Source organism: Lissotriton helveticus, chromosome 10, assembly GCF_964261635.1.
Source record: "Lissotriton helveticus chromosome 10, aLisHel1.1, whole genome shotgun sequence".
Classification (NCBI taxonomy): Eukaryota; Metazoa; Chordata; class Amphibia; order Caudata; family Salamandridae; genus Lissotriton; species Lissotriton helveticus.
Genome location: NC_136071.1, coordinates 362,170,897 through 362,195,504, shown reverse-complemented (window position 1 = coordinate 362,195,504; position 24,608 = coordinate 362,170,897). Strand labels below are relative to the sequence as shown.

Genomic DNA, 24,608 nt, shown 5'->3' with positions numbered 1-24,608 from the left:
TCGAGGGATCACACAAAGTGCCCGGACGAGTGGCGTGGCAATTCTTGAACACAATGGTAGTCTGCAGTTTACTCAGACATGGGCAGATAAATTCGGTAGATGGGTTATTTCTGAATGCTAGACATGCATTGGGAAAAATTGTACTTTATGTTCAATATATGGTTGTATTGTGGATGTTCCTGGCTTATTTGAGTGGTTAGCTAAGAAATCAATGCTGAGTCTCCTGCCTGTTATTTTATGTGTGGATTTCAATATTAACCTACTGGGGATCTGGTTTTTGGAGGTGGACTGGGGTTATTCCGGGAGGAAACCTAAGGTTTTCCAGGCCCTGAGGGGTCTCTGTAGAGATCATGGGTTGTTCGACTTATGAAATACTCAAAGGCCTTTAGATCAGTCGTACACCTTTTTTTCTGCACCACAACAATCACACACCCGGCTGGACTATGTTTTTGTGTTGTATCCCCTAATCCAAGATTGTACAATAGAAAGATACCCTCGTATTTTATCAGATCATAATACCTTTGTAGTAGAAATTAAGGGAAAAGGGCTTAAACCTAAGGTGACATCTTGGATTTTTGAATGGGCTCTTCTTGTGAAAAAAGATTATCGCACTCACGTGATAAATTGGATCCCTATTTTTTTTAAGGATAACTTATGGAGTGCACTAATAGAAAGGATCAAAATGTTATAAAAGAACCCTTTGGCCAGGGTACTTGTGAATGGGCACTCTCAGATCTGTTTTCGATCTCCTTGGGGACATGGCAAGGTTGTTATGCCGCCCCTTTATTTTTGCAATACATATTGCCCCTTTGTATGTAGGCTGGAAAATAATTTTGCAATTCTACTGATACAAACAAGCACAAGGGTTGGACATGAAGACATTGGCATGTGCAAGAGATATCGCCATTGTGACCGCTGACCCCTTATTGGCACTTAAAGTGGTGGCAGATGAGGCAATAAAACTTAGGAGACTGTCTCGATATGCGTTAAAGATGAGACTCAGATAGTTATCAGTGAGAAAATAACGTTGACGGCTAATCGTGTAGTGGAAAATGTACTTCACTTTAGAGTCAGTATCACGGCTAAACTAGATAATATAGTCAGGGATAATATCAAACCACTTATTAGTAAGACTTAACAGGATCTGGGCAAATTAAACAATGTTCATCTATCCCTAGTAGTTAGATATAATGTAGTTAAGAAGCTTTTTCCCCATAATTCTTTATTTCCTCTGGGCTATTCAATTGGAATTCTTAACTCAGTGGCTTAAGAAAATGGAAGATCTATTTTCGGTGTTTATTTTGGCCTATCCTAGACCCAGAAGGGCGCTCCAGTTTCTTATGCTACCACCAGAGACAGGAGGGTGGACATTACCACATTTGAAACTGAAATTTTGGGTTACTATTTTGTTACATAGTGTTGTTCTGCTGTAAGAATACCCTTATGGTGGGAAGGTAGTCTGTGTGCCTTCCCGGCATGAACCTATGAACTTTTCATTGGGAAGGAGGCATGGGATTGTCTATAGCAGCAGCTGGAATATAGTTACTATAAAAAAAGCACGCTTTAAGACACTTCAAGGGGTTTTTACGGTATGTATTGCTATCCGCAGATGGTTGCAGATCGGAAGACAGAATTTATGCATGCTCCTGGGAAAATGTACGAATTTACCTGAGATTTTTAGAGATCAACATATGTGTAACTGGATTAAGGGTGGGTTGTGTAGGATGGGCTTTATTTTCTCCCTTGGGTAGGTTCTCATTTGAAGATCTCAAAATTAATTTAACACCTTCCATGCTCATGACGAGCTGGGCTCGTCATGAGGCACGGCGCTCCGGTGTTCATGACGAGCTCAGCTCGTCATGAGCCATGGAACGCTCACACACGGGGATAATTCCCCTGTTGTGCTGAGCGTTCCATGGGAACGGGTGCAGCTGTGACGAGCTCAGCTCGTCATGAGCACAGGAGCGCCGTGCCTCATGACGAACTGAGCTCGTCATGAGCATGGGGGCGCTGTGGATGCCCCCACGCCCCCCAGCACAGCGGGGGATTTACCCCCCGCAGCGAAGGGGTTAATGTCGGTCAAAGGGATTTTTTTAAATACCACAAATTGAAAGATTTTTTGCAATGAATAGTGTGGGGGCCAGCCGGTATTTTACGAAGTGATGTAGTTGATAAATTATTGAAGCCAAAAGAATGGTCAATTGGATCAATTTATAGTCTTCTTAATATGGTAATTAAAGATGATCTGGACAAACATTCCGGTAATAGCAAGAGAAGGTGAGGCTAACAAACACAATTTTTGAAAATCCTTTGTAACTGCACAATCTATCTTAGTTTCTGCAAGATTACAAGGACAGTACTATAAAAAGTGTTTTTTTCTTTATCATAATCCTTATAAGATCCTTAAGTGGGAACTGGGCAAAGATGCGTGCTGCCCTCATTGTGCATTACACAGAGCGGATATTGTTCACATGTTGGTGTTGTGTGGAGAGCTCTCAAATCTGAAAAATGAAATCCCTAGGTTTTTTATGATGAGCTCAAATTGAAAGTATTTTTATCACATGCACTGATTTTATTAGGAGTATCTGGGGGGGAAGTAACAGAAGATGGGCAAGATTTGATTTTTATATTGATGGCTGTCCTGAGGTTGTGTATCGCTTCAACATGATTAGATCATAACCTGTCGGGATTTCAACAAAGGCTGGTCCAGGTTTTGGCAGTACACAAGTTAGAGCAAGCTGTTTATTTAAGAAAGGGCAGCCGTTCACGGAGGAAAAGTTTGAGAATATGGGCATCCCTGACATAATAGATTGAAATCTGTCAGAAGAAAGGGGCTCAGAGTCCTAAGAAATAGAAATGTGCTGCTATTGCATTGGGTACTTTGGTTGTATGGGGGTATTAGGGTTTGTCCGGTAAATAGCACACTGAATGAAATCTTTTCATATGTGATTTCTATGTAATGTATTTATGGATGTCATTATTTATGCATAAATTATGTTACATATTTATGACATTGCCACCAGCTGTGCTGGGTGGGGTGGGGTGGTTGGGCTAGATGCTGTATTTATTTGAAAAAAACCTCAATACAAACAATTTTTAAAAAAACATTGTCATAAACCCCTACGTCACTCCCCTACTACGTTTCCTACCAACTCCTTCAACAAGCCATTATCAGATCTTAAGAACCCATATTCATCTTTTCAACCACTCTAACCCCCAAGCCCTCACATATGTTGCCTCCCTACCACGACCTTTCCTTGAAATGTTCCCTCGTGAAATACAGCAACACCAACCACTAGCCACAAAGCTGTGCAAAACAAAGTGCAATGAAATAAATGAAGAGAGATAAAATCCTTCTTTGAAAATGTCCATCACAACTGTTGGCTTAAATGATTGATTGATTGAAAAGGCTTTATTTCGATACGTGAATATCTTAAAAGCAATACATTACAAAATACAATTTCAAGGATTAAAAATGACATGCAATTATAATTCTTAAAATTCTTAAAACAGTCAGATAAGAATACAATAAATAATTAAAAATAGGATTAAATTGAAATGGAAAGCCTTTTTGCTCGAATCTTCCAAGCCCATTTTAGGAATTTGGAGACAGAGCAGACAATAAAAGGGGAAGTATCAGTTAATAAAATGCGGAGGGCCACCAAATGTTGTCTAGTGCCAAGGAGCCTGCATAGAGGTGCTAGCCAGCGCTTCCTTGGGACACGATAGTCAGGACATTCAAGGAGGAAGTGTGCCACTGTCTCTACCCTTGTCAGACACACCGCACAGGAAGATGAGGGCTGAGATGTTGGGGATCTCCACCTGGACACCAAGTCAGCCAGAGGTAAGGTGCCCACTCTAAGTTTGAAATAGAGGGCCCTATCCAGGGGAATGGAAATTAAGTCCAGGTAAGGCTCAAATGCTACTACATCTTTAATTCGTAGAAATGCAGCAGTTGAGTTGCAGTGGCGGGGATTGCAGTTGAGTTTGTTGGTTACCCAGTCCCAAAATATCTTTTTCAGGGTGGCTTTTGGAGGGGCAGAGCGGGTGGCCCAGCAGTCTTCCAAGCCCAACTCCACCAAAAGGTTCTTAATGTCTCTTAACCATTTTATTCGATGCCATCCTTCCATTGCAATTACTTCCGAGAGGCCAGCTGCGTAGGAGGCTAGCTCCGGGACCCTCCATAAACGGGCCCACAAAAGCAGAGGCCGCAATCGCGCCTGGTCCATGATCGATTTACAGCCCATATCTAGAAGGACGGGGACAGTAGGTGTGCTTGTTGGAAGCATCAAAAGATCTTTCAAAAATGTATTTTCTGCTTTGCCCAGTACCTCCAAGTTTGTAGAGCCGCACAGCTCCGCCCCATACAGAGCCGATGGAACCCCTCTGGCTTTGTAAATGTCTATTGCTGGGGAGATACAATGTTTAGAGGAAGAGCGATATTCCCTGAGTATGGCGCCAGTCACCCTTTTGTGATTAAGTAACATCTTATTAATGTGTGGGGTCCAACTCATAGAGTTACTAAAACGAATCCCCAAGTAATCGAACTCGAGGACCCTTTCTAGCGTGACAGAGTTTAAGAGCGGGGGTGGCCCAGGGTTTTTTGGAGGGTTCATGGATAGAAATTTAGTCTTGTCCACGTTAATTATAAGGCCCCTGAGGGAACAGAACTCCTGGAAACGATTGAGGAGCTTCTGGAGACCTTGCGGTGTTTTAGCGATGAGCAAGGTGTCGTCAGCAAAGAGCAGGGTTGGTATCCGGGTGCCCGCCAGGGACGGGGCGTCTGCTGGTTCCTTGAGCAGATATTCAACCACACCATTCACATAGAATGAGAATAGTGTGGGGGCCAGCACACAACCCTGTCGGACACCCCTTTGGACTGGGATTCTGTTGGTTTTCTCCCCATCCTTGCCCCACCGCACCTGTGCATAGTTATCTGAATGGAGTTTGACGAGAAGCGACAGGATATAAGCGGGTAGTCCCAGCCCCTGCAGGACCCTCCAAAGCTCCTCCCTTGGTACTAGGTCAAAGGCAGTCTTCAGGTCAATAAAGGCCAGATAAAGACTGCCCTTGCCCAGCACCACCACCTTCCAGTACAGGAGGGTCAACCTAAAAGCTTGTTCCATCGTCCCCGTGCCTTTGCGAAAGCCCTACTGAAAGTCTGACAATATCTTGTGCTCCTCAGCCCATTGGAGGATCCTCCCCAAAATTGCCTTCCCTGCCACCTTTTGAGAGGAGTCGATCAGGCTGATTGGCCTGTAGTTGGCGGGGCTGTCCCGACATCCCTTTTTGTAGATCGGGACAACCTCCGCCCCCTTCCAGGAATCAGGTACTGATGCACCCCTCATAATTGCGTTTAGTAAAGTGGCAATCAGTTTGCCCCATACCTTGGGATTGGCACGGAGCAAATCGCCGGGGATCCCACAGGCCCCGCAGCTTTTAGTGGGACCACAGACTTAATTACTGCTTCTACCTCCCTCTCATTGAAGTCATCCATATCACTGACCATTAGATCGTTCACAAGAGAAAAGGAATCACTAAGAGCCGCTACAGTGTGGGAGTAAAGAGCCTCAAAGTGAGTATACCAGAGCTGGGCGGGGATGTTGCAAGGAACAAGCGACCCATCTGGCCTATTCTTATTCTTAATCAGACTCCAAAAGCTCCTTGCGTCCTTTCCCTTGCTTGCGGTCAAAAGATCTTCCCAAAACTTCGCCTCCCATTCATTTTTAGCCGCCTTTATGGTCAGGGAATAGTCTTTCCTGGCTAATCTGACTGCAATTGGGGACTTAGATTTAACTGCCTCTATCAGGGCCGTTTTCTTGTGCCTGCATTTAGTTGTATACCAGCCCTGTTTTGTCCAGGGATCTATCCTGTTGGGCATACTCCGGGCGCCGCTGGGTAAAACAAAGAGTTTGCCCAGTGCACAAATTAGGGCACAAAAGACCTGCGTGGCCTCCTTTGGTGCACTAGGCAATAGGATCAGTTTGCTCTGGGCCTCGACCAGCAGGACCCCTATGGTAGAAAGTTTCTCGCTGGACAAGGCGATCTTGGGCCATTTTAGCCGTCTCTCACAGCTAGATACCGTAAATCTCGGGGTAATGGGTGCCCTCAATGATCGTTTGGACCTATCCATATCCCTAAGCCACCCTGGAATCAGATCGAGAGACAGAAGATTATGGTCACTGTCAATGCTCTCAATAATCTTCATATCACTCAGGGTACTCCATAGACATACGTCGAGAAGAATATAATCTATTCTCGATGTATGATTGGGCCTGTTATATGTGTGTGCACCCTGCACATCCGATTTGGACCTCCCGTTTACTGCCCTTAGGTCAAATTCCAGATTTAGTGCATTGATCTGTAAGGCCACTTGCGTCCATTTCTTAATGGGGGGCAGGACCAAGGCCGGGATCCCCCTTTTCGCATCCTCCTACTCTAAACCCAACACATCATCACGACCAAGGGGCTCGAACGTGCAGTTAAAATCACCCGTCACCATAGTGCTCGAGTTCCTTGGCCGTTTTCTTAGCAAGTCTTCCAGGAGTGCTATGGTGTCTGATTGCACTCCCCCCCTTGTACCTCTAGCATAGACGTTATAGATGTCTAGCTGGATGCGACCCCGGGAATCCTTCAGCATGATGTTGAGTATGTCAGGGGAGTTTGTAAAATGCTCCTCCACCCTGCAGTCCAGAGAGGCTGCAACCCAGATGAGGAGACCCCCCCGAGGGGCGACCCCTCCCTGCCAGGGGCTTGACCGCGGGGATAAAGTGTGACGAATAACCCACCTTGTGACGGGGCTCCAGGGCCCATGTCTCTTGGAATATGCAGATGGAGTAACCCTCTACGAGGGCACTCCATTCGGGCAACTCCAGCTTCCTATCAATTCCGGCGATGTTCTAGCTGAAAATCCTAAGAACTGGATCCGTCACAGCTGTAGCAGCGCCGGAAGTTGGTTCGTTCTCACCCGCCACAGGTTCCTGTAACACTAGAGTACTAACCCCTTCTTGCTCGGCTCGAGCCTGTCTTCTCTCATGCATGGGTGGGGGGTCTCCCGCAGCAATGTCGTCTCCGACCAACTCCACAGGATTTGGTTCGTTTCAGTATCCCAGAGGGCTCCGCCCAGTTGGTTGCCAAGCTGCCTGAGGATAGAACCGAGGTTTGGTAGGGAAATCATAGTAGTTAAGGCTGTTGTTTTGCCCTGACCCAAAGTCTCGACCAGTCAGAAGTGGGGTTATTCTTGGATAGAAGAAAGTTAAATCCACTAAGCTGATTCCCTGCCCCCCAAGATTAGGATTTGAGTCGCAAATGGATTGTGCTACTCTACTGTCTCTAAAGTTAACCACCACACATTCACCTTCCACTTTTTTTTACCATAGCCCACCCAGTTCACCCTTCTTGCTCCTATGATATGGCCATCAAGGCCCCTAGCTAGGGGTTTGTTGGATTCGAGCCAGTGCATAGTTTATTTATTAATGCCTGGGGGGATTCATTGGTGCCAGCCTTTAGTGTGGGTACGTTAATCAGGACGGCAACATACGGGTGGCAATCTGGTGGCAAGTTGACTGGAGGAGGTTTGGGGGAAGTTTTAGACAGTACGCCTTTATAGACAACCTTAGATGTTGGGATTTGCGATCGGATTGGGGGATTGCTAGCGTGTGAGGTTGTAATAGTATGGGCATACGGGGTGGTTTTACTTTCGCCCGACCCTGTAGGAGTTCCCTTAGTTGTTACTTGATCGTTCCTCCCCGGCAGCTCTGCCCGACCCGATGCTTTGGGGTGCTTCAAGATACGTGGGGCAGCTCGCACTGCTTGACCAGTGCTACCCACAGGAGAAGGAGCCCTCCGTGGCTCAGCAGGTGCAATGTCGACCGGCTGCGATGTTGTTACATTGGTCGCAAGTGCTGTATCTGGAAGCTGAGACACCGGGGTGGAACTGTTGAGGGTGCTCCCTCCCTGCCCCTCCTCCCTTGTCTTGAAGTGTAGTTTAATCAGAGCTTTCAGCGAGAAAAAGCTGTCCAGGGTCGATTTTTCGAGCCTGTCTAGCCTTTCTCCCATCCCTGCTACTTTATCAACAATCGGGACCAAGAGAGATTTCAGCAGCCCCTCCATCTGGACGAAAGTAACCGGGGCACAGAGAGGCAAGGACTGCGGGGCAGAAGAGGGAATGGCACTGGCGTTAGCAGCAATGGAGCCTGCCCCCTTAAATACAAAAGGGGTGTTAGTTTGGTGCTTAGAGAATGAGCCCTTCAGACCCCGTTTCCGCAGTTTCCTGTACCATTTCATGGAGCTCTTTTTAAATGGGCTGACAGTCCTTTTCCTTTTTGTTTTCCCTGTGGTCAGAATCCTGGGGTCCGGCATTAGTATGTCCGAGGACCCCGGTTCTCTTGCTGAAGCTGGAGGAACAACAGGGCTTGATGTTATGGGGAGCGGTGCCTCAGAGCCGGCAGCCTCAGGGTGGAGAGTAGACGATGCAGCCAAGTTTTCCAGTCTATCGATGCTGGCCCTTAGTGAAACAAGCCGAGGTTCCTCATGTATATGAGGAGGGGTTAGCGGTTGGGCAGGGGAGCTCATGGGGGAAACAGCACGAGCTATGGAGCCCAGGGATGATCTCTTCGACGGGTTTAGGTCCAAAGAAAGCGGCCGCTCCGTCATGACGATCTCCTTCTCGATAACGGCAGCAACCCGGGTTATGAATTTATCCATAGTGCCTATTGCGCCGATTGAGCACCCTCCACTTCCTCCCCTTAAATTCTTCCCTGAGCGGGTTGTCATTAGTCCAGGAAACAGGGGAAGAGCATATACTCACGCTAGAGTTTGTGATTTCACCGGCGATATCCGGGTAACAAGTCACAGGGGGGTGGCCCAGCCCAGCCCTAGACAACCCCTGACTGCCACAGACTGCCCGCCCTTTGCCCGGGCTTCGCTCGGCGTCCCGCACGCGTCCCGCTGTGCGCCAAGCAGCCTATTAAGTTGGCTTAAATGGCCTCTTCCTCAGAGCTATGTCAAACACAAGGAAAACGTTTCCTAAAGATTCATTTGTATGTTTCCCTAACAGGCTTGCAGGGCTGACTACAATGTCCAGCAATCAGAAGCAACATGGATGCACCTGATTGCTGTTTGAACTGATACTATAATAATCACCAGACCAAGAAATGAAGATAAAATACACCGTATATTTTCCAAAGAAAGGGTCATAGTCCGAAATATCGAGTTGGAAAAAATTATTTGATAAAACATTGCAGGCTATTCTTAACTTGACATCTATGTACCTTTATGATATAAATGTATTGTCAAGGTACATATATGTAAGAGTTAAATCTAATAAACGTAAACTTACCTATATATACTTACCTATCGATATTTTGGTCTCAATTCATTGGCTATGATATTGTGGTCAGTCGATATTCCCTTCTCGATATTTCATACCTCCACCCAGGGCTTTAAGTGGGTCGAGTCCTGTCGGTGCTCAACATTGGCAGTTCTCAAAACCAGGTGCTGAGACGGGTCCATATCGGGCTCTCTAATTTTTGCTCTTGCCCTCAGCGTGAAACATTTATGACCTTGGTGAGGTACTTCCCTTCCCAGTCCTTTGAGGGAACTTCGAGGAGGCTGCTAAGTTATGTACACAGCCGCATTGGCAAGCTAGGATCACTCTGAAAGGGCAGATCACAAATCTCGGGGGGCAAGAGGGCTGCAGGGGCACAGCGCAGCCTCTATATGTAATCCCAAGGCAGGGATTAGCTGCTGAAGGCTGATGCCACATTATCAGCTGAGAAAAAAGCATTTGTTGAAAACAACTCTTTTTTAGCAGTTACTGTGATAGGGGATTCACCACAGCTGATACAAAGTTCGGTTGAGTGTTTTTCAAATTTCAAGTAAATTTTCAGCACAAATGTATAAGCATTCATTCCCACTCACACTCTGAAATGCTGACGTTTTGTCTCTTTGGCTGCCTTGCACCCTGGGGGCTCACTGTCAATATCTGTTAGTATAAAGTATGCAGAGGTTGAAAATAGGCAGCCACTGTGAGAAGTTGGCCTGGCATATGATGTCCACTATTCTAGTGGGCACCTTGCACCAGTCCAAATGACCCTTATGGATGGTAGGTTTAAGACAACCTTTATCTAAAGCTATACTAGTGGTAGCTGTGGAGAGCAGCCTTCACGCTAAGTCTTGAAGGAATGTAAAGCAACTTGTTTTACCAGTCTATAATCTCTTGAATTATCAAATGAAAGTACATCACACAAAGTAGCTATATAAAATATACGTATTTATTCTAAACACAACCCCTCTAGTCTCTTTATGAGGCTAGAGGCCAAAGTACAATACAAGGAACTTAATTAGCATACAATACGTTGCACAGTATACGTTTTGCCCTAGGGGCCTCACAAACCATATACTAAAATAGTGGTATAAGAACCACGTGAGGGATAGAAGTCAGGCCTAGGGCCTGTAGAACCGGTGGGGCTACCAGGAACCACCCAAGGTAGGGACTCAGAAGACCCACGGGGGACCCGTGCAGTGTCTAAACACAGCCGCGAATCACCATTGACTTTCTTTGGGAAACGAACAAGTTACAATTTTAAAGATTACGGACACTTAGGAGTGAACTACGATGGAACCCTTTTAGACTTACACACTTTGAGAGTCAAGACCCACGGGAGGACCAGAGTACTTGTGTTCCCTCACCCAGGGAAGCCGGGTGCATAGGTGTCTTTTGGTGTCGTAATCGTGGTCGATTCCAATGGAGAGCTGCGAAGAAATGCTGCAGGCGACCAGTGGAAATGTGTCCGGGTGGATCCAAGGGTGGATCGGAGATGTGAAGAACCTGAAAGCAGAAGGGAAGGAGTCTGGGTCACTAGCCAGTGACCAAGATGGCGACAGGAAGATGCCAGCCGATGTTGGGTGCTTAGGATGAAGTAGGTGAAGCTTGACTCTTCAGCCACGAGGACCAGGAGGCATTGACGATGACCAGGAGCTGGATTCGAGCTGTCCCACAAAGGATGTCGAGTGCTGCAGCGTCGGAATCCGGATTGGACCCAAAAAAGCCTTGGCAACAGCAACCCACGCAAGATGACAAGTTGGCTTCGGTGCAGACCAGCAAGGTCTGAGGGACTCACTCTTTTGAGAGGAGTCAGAGCACATCTGGAGCAATCATGAAAGCTCAAGAAACAAAGGATTATCCTTTGTGGGGACCCACTAGCCAACGGACTAGAGATTGCAGAGGAGCCTCGAGCGGAAATGCAAAGAACAGGCCCACTGAACACTCGTGGAGTGTAGGCCTCTGATCTTTCATGCAAAAAGGTGCTCGGGCAGGGGCTTCAAATACCCCAATGCAAAACTTCGGGAAACTTCGGGAAGTAGGTGCAGTCTCAAAAATGCAGGATGTCCAAGAGTTCCGGTCCCACGTCTCTCGTATCAGCTATAGGTCTCAGCTCTGCTGGGAACTCATGTCAGCTTCAAAGATGTCTGGAAGTCCATGTCCTGCATCACAGATTCTTCGGAATCTGGCGGGAGCCTCTAAAATGCAGACCGGCAAAGATGCCTCTTGGTGCCTGTTTGAACAGGGAGGTCACTGCTTGACCTCAAGGGAGATTCTTCCATCTTCCAGTAGATATGGAATATCAAAGGTCCAGGGTAATCTAAAATCCTAGGGACTGTGTTCCTATACTTATACCAAGTTTAGGGGATGGACTAACTCTAGGGTCCCACCTATGGGAGGACCTGCGGAGGGGGTGGTTCCACCCCTTCCCCTTAGTCCAGTTTAGCGCCAGAGCTGGGGCTGAGTGCCCCAGCAACCGGTTTGAACTGGGAAATGCATGGAGCACCTTGTGTGCCCCAGGAAGTGTCTGGAAAGCATTCACTGAATGCAGCCCACCATGCCCCAATACACTAAAGTCTGTCTGGGGAGGTGCTAGCACCTCCCTGGGCAGGAAACCTATTGTCCAGGCCTCCCCTGCCGGAGTTTCGCCCAGCAGCAGAAGGTCAGACTCTTGTCTGTGGCAGCAGCATCCATTTTGTGATGCTGAGGCTCTTTTAAACTTTAACCGGGTATACCAGTGTGTACATGTCTTCTCCCTCTAGAAGGGTGGAATGCTACCGCCGCCACCAGAACTGGCGGGGAGTAGTATTCTAAAGTGTTTGACACCAAACACGACATGTTTTGACAAAGCCAAACCAAAGTTAGCATTAACTGCGAGGAATATAATACACTTAAGAATATATGGTATGGCTATATCAAATCAAATTAAAACAAATAATCCTTTATTCGGCTTTCATCAATTAGAAAAACCATAAAAGTACATTTGAAATTTTACAAAAGGAAAATAATCTAAAATGTGTATACTTCTAATAAAATACATAAAAATGTATTTTCTGTTGTGACAGGTTGTAAAAATACAGACATACAATCCGTTAAAAACAGCTAAACCATCTTGAGCTACACAGCGAATAAAAACAGATGTAATTTTAAAATATAGTTTTCACAACCTTAATCTAAATTTGGTCTGTTTCTAACAGCAAACTTCAGGAATTACGCCCTTGCAATACACTCCTCATCCAGAAATTGGAGAGAGAGAAATGCGGGACGACACCTTCGAAGACCCATGATTTTTAGAATCCGAACTACCCAGAGTTTTCTTGGTTCGCTATAAAACTTGCAGAATAGGGTCGTATGGATTGTAGATTGGGAAGAAACGTCATCACAAGGGCAGGTTTGTAAAATCTTAGACCAGTCGTTTGTTTTTGGTAAGGTGACTAAACGGTGAAAAATATCCAGACTGAACCGTGTTAATAGAAGTTTTTCGTAGCTGGACAGGTTAAAAGTTAGGTAGGGTTGCATGTTCAAAGTTGTATGAATTGTTAATATATGTTGGAATGATGTTTTCCTGGCCTCGTGAGTCAGTCAAACATTGTTTTTTGAACACTTTTCTGGAGAGTTCTGAGATTAGGATGGGAGAGTGGTAGTATTTTGCCATACCTAGATCGTACAGAAAGTTTTTAATATAGGCTATCCATCCAATCTTATGTACATTCTTCAGACAGATACAGTCCTGAATAAACCCTTGACAAAAGATGGTTTTATCTGACGACCAGTTAAGGTGACAGAAAAGAAGTGGTTGGATTTTAACTATGTCTATCAAATACGACAGACCCAGTTCCAAATGGCATGAGTAGGTCGCAGTACCTTGCAGTACTTCAAGGAGAAACCTTAAAAAACAATTTTCAACCTTTTGTAAAGCGTCCACCTTTCCTTTGCCCCACACTCCAGCCCGGTAAGTTGTGATTGTAATACATTTAGCCTTATATATCTCAATGAGTTCAGAGGGGGGGCCTTCTTCCCAGTGGTCGTGAGAAGTTGACTAACGCAACTGTTGCCCTCATAAAAAGTAGTTTCCTCGACTCAATGGCCTGCCTCCAGGAGCATTTATTGTCTATTACGATGCCTAGGTACGAGTACGTATTTGTGCTCTCGAGTTTTACTTTGTCAATGAAAATAGCCTTTGTCTTCTTAGTTCTGGAACCTATGGACATAACATTAGTTTTTTTAATATTGATTTTCAGGTCCAGATGGGCCACAGGAGCACGTTGTAGTTCCAAGGGGGTACGAGCTAAAATCACAGCGTCATCGGCGTAGAGCAAGGCCGGTATTGGGTGGTTGTTAATAAAAGGCAGGTCGTGGCACCCTTTTACCAGGTCCTGTTCCAAGTCATAGGTGTATAGTGTAAAAAGAAAGGGGGCCAGGACACAGCCCTGCCTGACCCCTCTCTCTACCCCGAATGACACTGTTAATTCTCCCCCTACTCCGTATCTCACTCTTGCTGTAGCGTCGGAATATAATTCATGCAGGAAATTTACAAGAGACTGCTCGACCCCCATTTCCACTAGAGTTACACATAGTTTAGAATGGCTGACGCAGTCGAAAGCTGCTGATAAATCAACATATGCCATGTATAGTGCCCCGCCCTTGGCATTTGCATACTTGCCCATCAAAAGGGACAGGTTAAGAACTTGCTCAATGGTGCCAAGTCCTTCTCGGAACCCAAATTGGAAATCTGATATAATCTTTTTTTTGTCCGCCATTGCTGGAGTCGCTCGAGAACGACTCGACCCGCTACTTTCCCCAGGGAATCCAGCAAAGAGATGGGACGGTAACAGGAGGGCAGTTGGCGATCCCCTTTTTTAAAAATAGGGCCAAGAATAGATTCTGACCATGAGTCTACCAGCCCTACAGCACATGATGCTTGTAGGACTCTGGTCAGAATTGGGGTCCATAAATCGAGATTAAATTTAAAGAAGTCGATTGGCTTCCCGTCAGGGCCTGGCGCCTTTCCTTTTTTTGCTAGCCAGCAAAGCAAACTCTACTTCCCCATACGTTATGTCTAGGGCTATAGGAAATGGGGATGTGTTAAATTCAATATTGAACTGTTCCTGTGCGTTGTGAGCTTCCTGCTCCTTTGGGGGGATGCCAAATATCCGAGAAAAATGTTCGACCCATATTTGCTCATCTATCCCCACCTCAATTTTAGGGTTATCTTTGGATTCTGATAGGAAAGAAGATTTGATAACTGCCCAAAAGGCAGCACTATCCCTTATGGTACAACTTTTGTGGAGTTGGTTCCCTAATTCTTTTTTCAGTTCGTTTTTCCTTGATCTTATAACCTGATTGTACTCTCTTTTTAGAGTGGCGATTTCCTGAGTATCCCTTACTGTTTTATGTAATGCTACTTTTAAGTTTGAATATGCTTTGGTACAGCTACTGTTAAACCATCCTTTGGTTTTAGGCTTTCTGTTTTTTAATTCGACAAAGAGGGCTTCCTTTATTGTTTTTGTTATGGTCGCAAAATTGATCATAACTTATTAGAGCTGGTGATATCGAGGCACTTTATAATCGCCTTAGCGAGTTTTTAACTACATTTGCTGTGATGACTAATGGGTCCACTTTGTCCCATTTGAGCGAAAAACCATTGAGCATGTCTAGCATCAAGGTGTTTTGCCCAAGGGTCCTCAGAGTGTTTCGCCTGCCTACCTTCTTTGGGAGCAATAGTGTGATACTATTAGGGTAGTGATCACTCATGGCGTTATCATGAGTCTTGAATTTCAAAACTCGAGATCCAGCTTTACAGGAAATAAAGATAAAGTCAATAATACTAGGCCTTCCTCTACCGTTAAAAGTAGGAATAATGGGGACTGAAGAATTCATCATCTTGTTTGCCAATCCTAGGTCCAGGCCGAGAAAGGTTTCGTTCAAGCAGTTCCCAATTGTGGTATGTGGGAAATGTGTTATCAGGTTCTTATTCTCATCCATCAGACCACAGGCTAGATTGTCGCTGTTCCTGCATAGTGTTTGATTAAAATCACCACCCCAAGTAATTGCCATGTCTTTATGCCCTTATTGATTATTTCTTGCAGGGAGAGGAAAATGTATTTAATTACTGTTATTAACTCGCCCTGTTGTAAATTGTTATAAAAATTGACCAATAAAAGAGTGTCAGTATTGCTCAGATGCAGACTTACTATCTGAAAATTAGGTTCCAGTTTAATGGGAATGGTTTTCTTTATCCCCAAGAGATTAGAAATAAAGATAGTCAGACCTCCTTTAGCTCTACGACGATATTGCTGGAGGAAAATAAGTTTTATAGCCCTGTATGTGTATCTCGGATGTGGCCCACGTTTCTTGAAGGCAGAATATGTTTAACTTGCGGACAAAGGTAAGCCAAATGTCATTCGCCACCTTTGAACGCAGGCCTGCGATGTTCCAGTAAAGTATACTGAGGGAAGGATTATCCCGAGGAGTAGCAAACGCAGGACCTAGACCAGGTGTCTCCAACCGGTCGATCGCGAGCTACCGGTAGCTCGCAGAGACCCTCTGAGTAGCTCGCGCTGCTTCCTGCTCAATTTAGTAGCCCTTCAGTGTTGTTGGGATTGTTTGGGCTCTTTTAGCAGTATTGAGGCACCTTGCCTGCCTTCACCCAAACCAGCTGCTCAGATTGGCTTTGAGCTTAGCTGGGGCGGGGCAGGCCGACGAGGATGACGTTGTTGCTGATGATCATGTGAGTGTCTCGTGACCGGCCTATGCGCCCCCTGCCTTTCCCTCACTAGCACCGTACTGCGTGTCATGAGTGCGAAGGCAGGGTGCGTCGTAGCTGCAGCAGGGCAGGGCAGGGCAGAGGAGGTGGATTGCTGGTCGCGCAAGCTGCGCAAAAACTGCTGTGATCCGCGCCATCTGCCTTTTTTCAGCAGCACAGCCTGCCACCTAATTTCCCTCGAACCCAGAGCAGCAGGTAAGACATGGGCGCACGTCCGGCATGGGGCCTGGAAACACGACATAAAGGCCAGGCCTGCTAAAGCCCTGCAATAGTGCATGCCGTCGTGTGTAAGCCTCCGTCCAGCATGCAGGGTCCTTTAATGAGGGACAGAGAAACGGTTGGTCATCTTCTTTCAAAGTCCTCTCATGTACCGTGGCTAAGACACACCAGTATGCACTATTCAGGTAACTTAGCTAGCAGATCTGTACGGTCATATGCATTGTGGTTTTGTGCCTGTACTTGGAGATCCGGGGCTGTGACTGGCACCGTGCGTTCCAGCCACCTATAGGCCGACCCTACCTAGGTGAGCCCAGCCCAGCCCCACAGCGAATCTCTGTTAGCGACGACGTGAGGCTGTCTCCCTGTGTTACCTTCTAATCTTCACAACATTCCGGGACTGGGTAATACAGCAAACTATCAAAGCAATACATATGCACAAATCCTGCCACTTCACTCAGCCTCACAAACCTATGTAATCCACCCTCCTGCACTCCGAGGATCTAAGGTCACAGAACCTGTCCTAGGGATGTGTTTGTGTTTGTTCAGGCCGGAGATGAGACGCTGGCTGTACGAATATATGAGATTGTCCGACCGACTTCATAATCCTGTGCTTCCGCTCCCTCACTCGCTTCAACAACATTCCCCCTGCTCCTTGAAACGGGTGTCAGAGCAGTGGGCAGAAATGGAAGAGCTTTGATAGCGGCAGACTTTCTCTCGTTTATTGGGAGGGCACCGAAGAGCTGTGTACCCTCAATGTCGGGCTCTAGTAGCAGGGGCTGACCAAGCTCTCCGAAATGGGCATTGAAGTCAATGCGAATGTTAGTGGCCCGAGCACCTGCTGCAGAGAGGCCTACTCATGAGTCACACGCAGGCTTCTATCCGGGCTGGGCACATGCACCTTTCTACTTTCCGACATCCTGTAATTCTGGGCAAATCACTTAATCTCCCTGTACCTTAAATGAAAAAAAAGAAATGGAAAGAAAAGAGCCATGAAAACTGAAAGTGTCCTTGTGTGTCGCGCTATTTAATTTACTATCTAATTATCATATTTGTTTCAGATCATCTTACAAACAATGTGGGCCTTTGTACAGTGTCATTTTTGTATATGTCCACCGTTTGAGCAGTGTGTCATCTGCATTATCATTACATATTGCACTGTGTTTCTACAAAGTAAGTTAGTTATTTGTGGAAACTAATAGAGAATTGTTCTGTTCTCATTTTTGGAATTATTTGATAAGAGATCAATGATTCCATTACGACGATGTGTACCTCGAAAGTATGAGATGTACAGTGATAAGTGAGTCTCATGGGACAATTGTTGCATTCTTCTATTGCTCATGTGTGTTCAGTAGTAGAGCCTGTCCTAACACCTTTTCTCACCATCTCATGTCTTTACACACCTACACTTTCCCCACAGGATAGGATTAAGCCTCAGACGTGCACTTCTAATTTTGTGCCCGGGCCTCTTTTCTTTCCCATTCCGACAAGCAGTGGCCTCCTCTTTCCCGCCTTGTGTTGTGTCACTATTGTGGCGTGTGCTTTATTTTGTTGTCTCACTGTTGTGTCTGTGAGTCTTCTTAACATACAGCCCACATGTCAGTAATGTGGCATGTCATGGCCCTACCTATTTAATACATTCCCACCTATTGGCCAGGAGCCAAGGCTCACACATGCTGCCCAGTACCCATCATCTTCCTGTATGGCTGCAATAATATGCCAGCTCGTCTTGAACAGCAGTGATGTTCTTCAGGCTGGGCCCTGGGGAATGTACTTTTCAAGGGAAACTGTGTCATTTTCTTTTTGTGTGAAGTTTTATAGCGCAAACTAGAACCAAAGGTATCATAGCGCTTCACATGAGCACCAGTTACGTTACAAATTTACACATTACTTTTTGTTCGGCACTGGGAGATTAAGTGATTTGCCCAGCCCCAGAATCACAGAACGTTGAGCGCCCCTGACGAGTATTGAAACTGGTTGCGCACCACAGAGTTCCACCACCCTAGCCGTTAGACTACATTCTGTCCCCATCTTTAAAATGGCTACACTTGATATCTTGTAAGAACAATTGTTACTTACCTGTAAACAGGTGGTTCTCCAGTATTGGTGTCTTTCATAGATTTACATGCTTGAATATTCCCCGTCGTCGAAGTGGGAGTCCCACGGTAATAAAATAGCAATAAATGCTAAGTATATATATATATCATAATAATAATAATACAAGAAAAGAAAGGAAATACACTGAAATCCTCTAAAAACCATTCCTACATAGGAATGCAAGGCAAAGAGAAAAATCATTTGTAACACATTAGTGTCATTATGTTAGTCCAAACTGCAGCCAATCAGGCGCCAGCACCCTCTAGAACCTTCTCCTCAGAAGCTCAAGCCCTCAGATTTTCGTAGCACAAAGTAACTAAGAGCGCATGAGGAGAAAAGAGCCTCTGAGGGGAGGAGGGTGGGTCGCATGTGAATCTATGAAAGACACCAATACTGGAGAACCACCTGTTTACAGGTAAGTAACAATTGTTCTTCTCCAGTATTAGGGGTGCCTTTCATAGATTCACATGCTTGAATAGAATAGAAAGCAGTAACCTCCTAGAAAACTGAGATTGCTAAGCATAAGAAGTATAAAACCATACAGTACTATCATAAAAATAATACAATACATAACAGCAAAGCAATCACAGGAGATAATAAGGAGGAGGGAACAGAGGCTCACCTTACTGAAAAAGATGGCGAAGCACTGCCTGCCCCACTGCGGTATCCGCTTCGTTGATGGCATCCAAACAGTAATGTTTGGTGAAAGTGTGCCTGCTGGACCACGTCACTGCACGGCAGATCTGATGAAGTGGTACACCAGCAAACAGGGCGGTGGACGAAGACATCGCCCTCGTAGAATGAGCCCTCACTGAAGACTGCAATGGTCTGCCCGCTTGCTGGTGGCAGAAAGCAATGGCTGAGGAAAGCCACCTGGCAATAGTCGGCTTGGAAACTGGATGTCCTTTGCGCAATCGTCCATATGCAATGAATAATTGGTCGGACTTGCGGAATTGAGCAGTCTTTGCAATGTAAAACTTAAGACATCGCTTGATGTCTAAAGAATGGAGGCGTTGTTCCGCCGGAGATGTAGGGTCCGGAAAGAAAGTCTTAAGGAACACAGGCTCATTTAAATGAAAATCTGTAGGTACTTTAGGTAGGTAAGAAGGGTTGGTGCGCAGTGCCACTCCATTCGGTTTGAACTGTAGATAAGGGGGCTTGACAGTAAAAGCGTGAAGGTCGCTCACGCGACGAGATGAGGTCAAAGCCAGAAGAAGAGCCACTTTCCAAGTGATGAATTTTATGTTGGCCTTATGAATAGGCTCAAATGGTGATTTCATAAGTTGAGCTAATACCACATTGAGGTGCCAAGCTGGTGGAGGGCGACGCACAGGTGGAAACTTGCGAAAGAGCCCCTTGAAGAATTGACGTATAACTCGCGATGAACATAGGGATGAAGAGCCATCATGTCGGAAGCGAGATATAGCAGCTAAGAAAACTCTCAGAGTAGCATGAGAGAGTCCTGACTGAGCGAGACTCAAAAAGAATGGAAGGAGCTGTTCAGGAGTGGAATGAATAGGATGGATATTGGCTGAAACGCACCAATGACAGAAGCGCTTCCATTTAAGTTTGTAAGTCTTAATGGTAGACGGAGCTCTGGCTTGAGCTAGAATGTCTCTGCACTCCTGGGATATGTTCAAGTCCGCGAACTCAAGGTACTCAGGTTCCATGCCCACAATTGAAGTGTTGAGGGATCTGGATGACACACTAGGGCCCTTGTCCATCGTTAAGAGGTCTGGACGAGGACGTAGAGGAATTGGCTCGCACTGGGACATCAGGAGCAGTTCCGTGAACCATGCTTGTCTGGGCCAACGAGGTGCGATCAGCAGAATGTGACAAGGCTGCCTCCGCATCTTCCACAGTACCCGCTGTATTAACGGGAGCGGAGGAAAAGCGTAAGCAAATAGATCGCACCAGTTGATCAAAAGGGCATTCCCGCAGGATCCTGGGTGGGGATGCCAACTTGCATAAGACGGGCATTTCCGATTCTCAGGTGTTGCAAAGAGATCCAGATCTGGGTGACCCCATTGGCGGAACACCAGATCCAGAGTCGGTTGGTGCAGCACCCATTCGTGTGTTGAGGACGTGGATCTGCTTAAAGAGTCTGCTAGAAGATTGGACACCCCCGGAAGGTGGACAGCCGTCAGGGTGACGTGATGGCGGAGAGCCCAGTTCCAGATTGACTGGGCCAAACAGGACAAAAGTGGAGACCTGGTCCCGCCCTGTTTGTTTAAGTAGTGCATGCTGGTGGTATTGTCCGTTTGGATCAGCACTGACTCTCCGTGAACAACTGGGAGGAATGATTTGAGCGCTAGAAAGATCGCCATCAATTCTAGCCTGTTGATATGCCACTTGCGCTGTATTGGTGACCACTTGCCCTTGATGGAGAGGCCCTGGAGATGAGCGCCCCACCCCTCCAGGGAGGCGTCTGTCGTCAGCGTCAGGTCCGGAGCGTGGTCGAGGAAAGACACACCCATTTTCAGATTCGCGGGCTGCGCCCACCAACGCAGGCTCATTCTCATACGTGCTGTGACGGCAACTAGGTCGTTGAAAGACCCGGAGACCTGGCGCCACTGTAAGTCCAGTTCTTCCTGAATAGGACGTGTGCGTAACCTGCAATTTGGGATCAGTGCGATACATGACGAGGCCATTCCCAAGAAGGATTTTAACGTCCGGAAAGAAATGGACTGTTTTCGTCGAATGAGTGCGACCAGACGAAGTATTTTCAGACGTCGCTCGTGAGAGACAAATGCTTTTGAAAGCTGCGTGTCCAGGATCGCTCCCAGGAAGGACCTGATTTGCAGGGGTGCAAACTGTGACTTTTTGACATCGATGGTCAACCCCAGAGACTGAAACACCTGTTGGCAAAGGTGTGTGTCCTGACCGAGTTGAAGGTGGCATTGAGACTTGAGAAGGCAATCGTCTAGATAGGGAAAGATCTGAATTCCTTGTAGACGCAGGTGAGCCACCACCGGGGCCAGTACCTTCGTGAACACACGAGGAGCTGAACGCAGTCCGAAGGGTAGGACTTTGAACTGGAAATGCATGGTTCCCACTTTGAACCGTAGGTACTGGCGATGTTGTGCGATGATGGGGACGTGAAAGTAAGCGTCCTGAAGATCTATGGTGGTCATAAAATCCTCGCTGGACAGAAGACACAGGACCTCCAGCAATGTCAGCATACGGAATGACTGAGACTTTAGAAACTGGTTGAGAGCCCTCAGATCCAGAATGGGTCGCCAATCTCCGTTCTTCTTGAGTATGAGGAAAAAACGAGAGTAAAAACCCTGTCCTCTTAGATGTTTCGGGACCACTTCGACTGCCCCTTTCAGTACAGGAAGACGGACCTGATGGTAAAGCTCCTCGAGATGCGGAGGAGGTGGGCCACGAGGTGGAGTGCAAGGAGGAATCTCTGTGAATTCCAGGGAAAGACCCCGTTTGACGATGTCCAAAACCCATTGATCCGAGGTGATCGAGGACCACTGGGAATAAAACAGAGAGATTTGTCCTCCAACACTTTGTGAGCGGCAAAAGTCATTGACGTTTTTGATTTGCGCCACGATAGGACGACTTTCCTCTGAATGTCTTGGCGGGTTGTTGGCGAGACTGTTGATTGGAGGTGTAACGTTGGCCGCCTTGATTGTATGAACGGTATTGCTGACCACCTCGAAAATTTGAGGAAGTGCCGCGTCCGCGCGCACCTCGAAAGGACTGCTTGCAAAATTGTAACGTGCCTAAGGACTTTGCCATATCGGTGTCCTTCTTGATGGATTCAAGAGCATCATCAATATGGGATCCGAATAAAGATTTACCATCGTATGGCATATCCAATATTCTGGTTTGAACTTCCTGCCGGAAGGAGGTGGACTTCAGCCAGCCTTGACGCCAAAGTGCAGCTGCACTTGCCAGGAGGCGGAAGCCAGTGTTCGCAATATCGACAGCACAGTCGATGATTTCTTCCGCAGCTCTTTGTCCATCGCGGAGGATCTGCTGTGCGTCTGCCTTTGAAGCATCAGGAACGAGTGCCACATAATCTGCAACATCCGACCACATCTGTCGGTCATAACGACCCAAAATGGCCAAGGCATTGGCAGCTCGGACAGACGTGGAGGCCATGGTCGAGAACTTGCGGCCAATTGCATCCAGGCGCCGACCCTCTCTATCCGGAGGGGCTGTGATTTGGGACGCCAGATTACGTGCTCTACGCTGTGCTGCTTGAGTCACGACAGAGTCTGCCTTAGGATGTGAAATCAGGCAAGCTGGAGAACCTGCAGGGGCCTTGTACTTCTTTTCAAGGCGCGGAATCTGTGCAGGTAAGGAATTTGGAGCATTCATTAGCTTAACACCCTCTTTCCATACAAAATCAATTATTGGGATTGTGTGCACCTGCTTGAAAGGTTTGTCTTTAAAATCGTATAGAAAACATTCCTCCTCGCGTTGAGAGCGTGGGAGTTTGAAACGTTGAGCCGCCTTATCCATTAAAAGATGGAAGCTGGCGATATCCACTGGTGGAGACTCACTCGAGGTACCAGGTTGCGGAGAGGGCGTCTGCGCCCGGTAATCATCATATTCCGTCATATCCTGGTCACCTGCATCATCATCGGTGTTGTCAGCGACTTCACCTTCCTCACATTCTGCATCCGCTTCCTCCGCCTCTGCATGGTGCGGATAGATGGTAGTATGGATGCTGACAGATCTATGAACCTGAGAAGGTGCAGGTGGTATAAGAGACGGCAATGCAGGTGAAGGTTGCGCCGCAGTAGCGGGTGTCGCCTGCTGTGAGGCAGGAAAACGGCGATTATAATCATCCAGCATACTTTGGAGATTAGATATTAAAGACAAAGGAATGGCAGCCACAGGAGCTTGATTGAACTGTTGGTCTTGAAATTCTGGGCCATTGTCATCATTAGAATCTGTGTCCTGACATTTTATAATCAAGTCAGAGGGACTACGTGCTGCTCCAAACGTGCCCTCTTCCTGATCCGACTCAGTGTCAAGCTCGGTACTTGTTGCAAACATTGGAGAAGGTGGTAGAGTCTCTGGATCAGAGATCTGTTGGCAAGGCACCGTAGTGCGCAGGTGCGACGATTTCGTTGTCTGCAATGGCAGCAACGGGAACGACGTAAACGACAGTGGTTCCACCGTCGTCGGAACTGTCGTCGGTAGTGTCGACGAGGCTGATTTTGGCAATGCTGATGAAGTAGAATTCTTCGTCGACGGAGAGGTCGTCGACGGGATCGTCGACGGTGTCGTCGATGAACGATCCACTGTAGCTGTAGCCGTCGACGTGTCGATCGTCGACGCTGGCACTGACTCCGTAGGCGAGCCAGTCTTCGTCGACGGGCCAGTCTTCGTCGACGGGTCAGTCTTCGTCGACGGGCCAGTCTTCGTCGACGGGCCAGTCTTCATCGACGGGCCAGTCTTCGTCGACGAGGTCTTCTTCGTCGACGGGACTTTGGTCGACGGTGGCTTCGTCGACGAGGCTTTCGCCGACGGCGTCGTCGACATATGGACTTTCGTCAACGTAGACTCTCTCTTCTTTGTCGACGAGATGGGAATCGTCGACGGGACAGGTGCAGACGACGATGAAACCCTCGTCGACGTCGAGGCTGTCGACGAGACCGTCGTCGACGAGGAATATGCTGAAGAGGTAGTCAGCGTCGTCGTCGAAATTGCAAGTAAAGCTGCTCTCGTCGTCGGAGCGCTCGTCGACGCATCCGTCGACGGTGAAACTTTAAGAGGCGTGAAAACCCCTCGAGAGGTTGCCAAAGACGCCTGAGAGCCAGGTCTCGTGGGCGTAGCTGTGGTAGGAGTGGCAGAAGACATCACAGGAGCCACAGGCAAAGCCAATTTAGGTTTCTTGAGGAAAGGAGAAGGAACCTCCTGAACACTACCACGCTTTGAGGCTGCTGATGAAAAACCAGAATGCAAACTTTCTGCGTCGGACACAACATAGTCTTTGTCCTTTAGACGCTGCAGCCAAAGGAGAAGACGGCCTTCCCTGTCCTTCAAAGTCTTAGTAGAAAAAGTTCTACAGTACTTGCAGTTGGCAGCCACATGATCAGGATATAAACAATAAATACACTTCTGGTGGGAGTCCTTTTCAAAAAGGCGCAGCTTCCCACAAGAAGAGCAGGGTGTAAATAAAGACTTCTTACTTGACATGTTTGAAGAAATATCTGATAGTAGAGTTCTGAAGAAGAA

General features: G+C 46.9%; 1 protein-coding gene across 1 annotated transcript in view; it reads right to left on the bottom strand.

Annotated features, from left to right (window-relative positions):
- The window catches only part of LOC144784018 (SCO-spondin-like), a 1,726,865-nt gene that overhangs the window by 1,056,523 nt on the left and 645,734 nt on the right, over window positions 1-24,608 (bottom strand). Inside the window, exons 51-52 of the mRNA XM_078662721.1 lie at window positions 22,601-23,501; window positions 22,217-22,438 (exon numbers count right to left, since the gene is read on the bottom strand). Coding sequence (XP_078518847.1) covers window positions 22,217-22,438; window positions 22,601-23,501 — 1,123 coding nt within the window. The remainder of the gene's footprint in view (window positions 1-22,216; window positions 22,439-22,600; window positions 23,502-24,608) is intronic.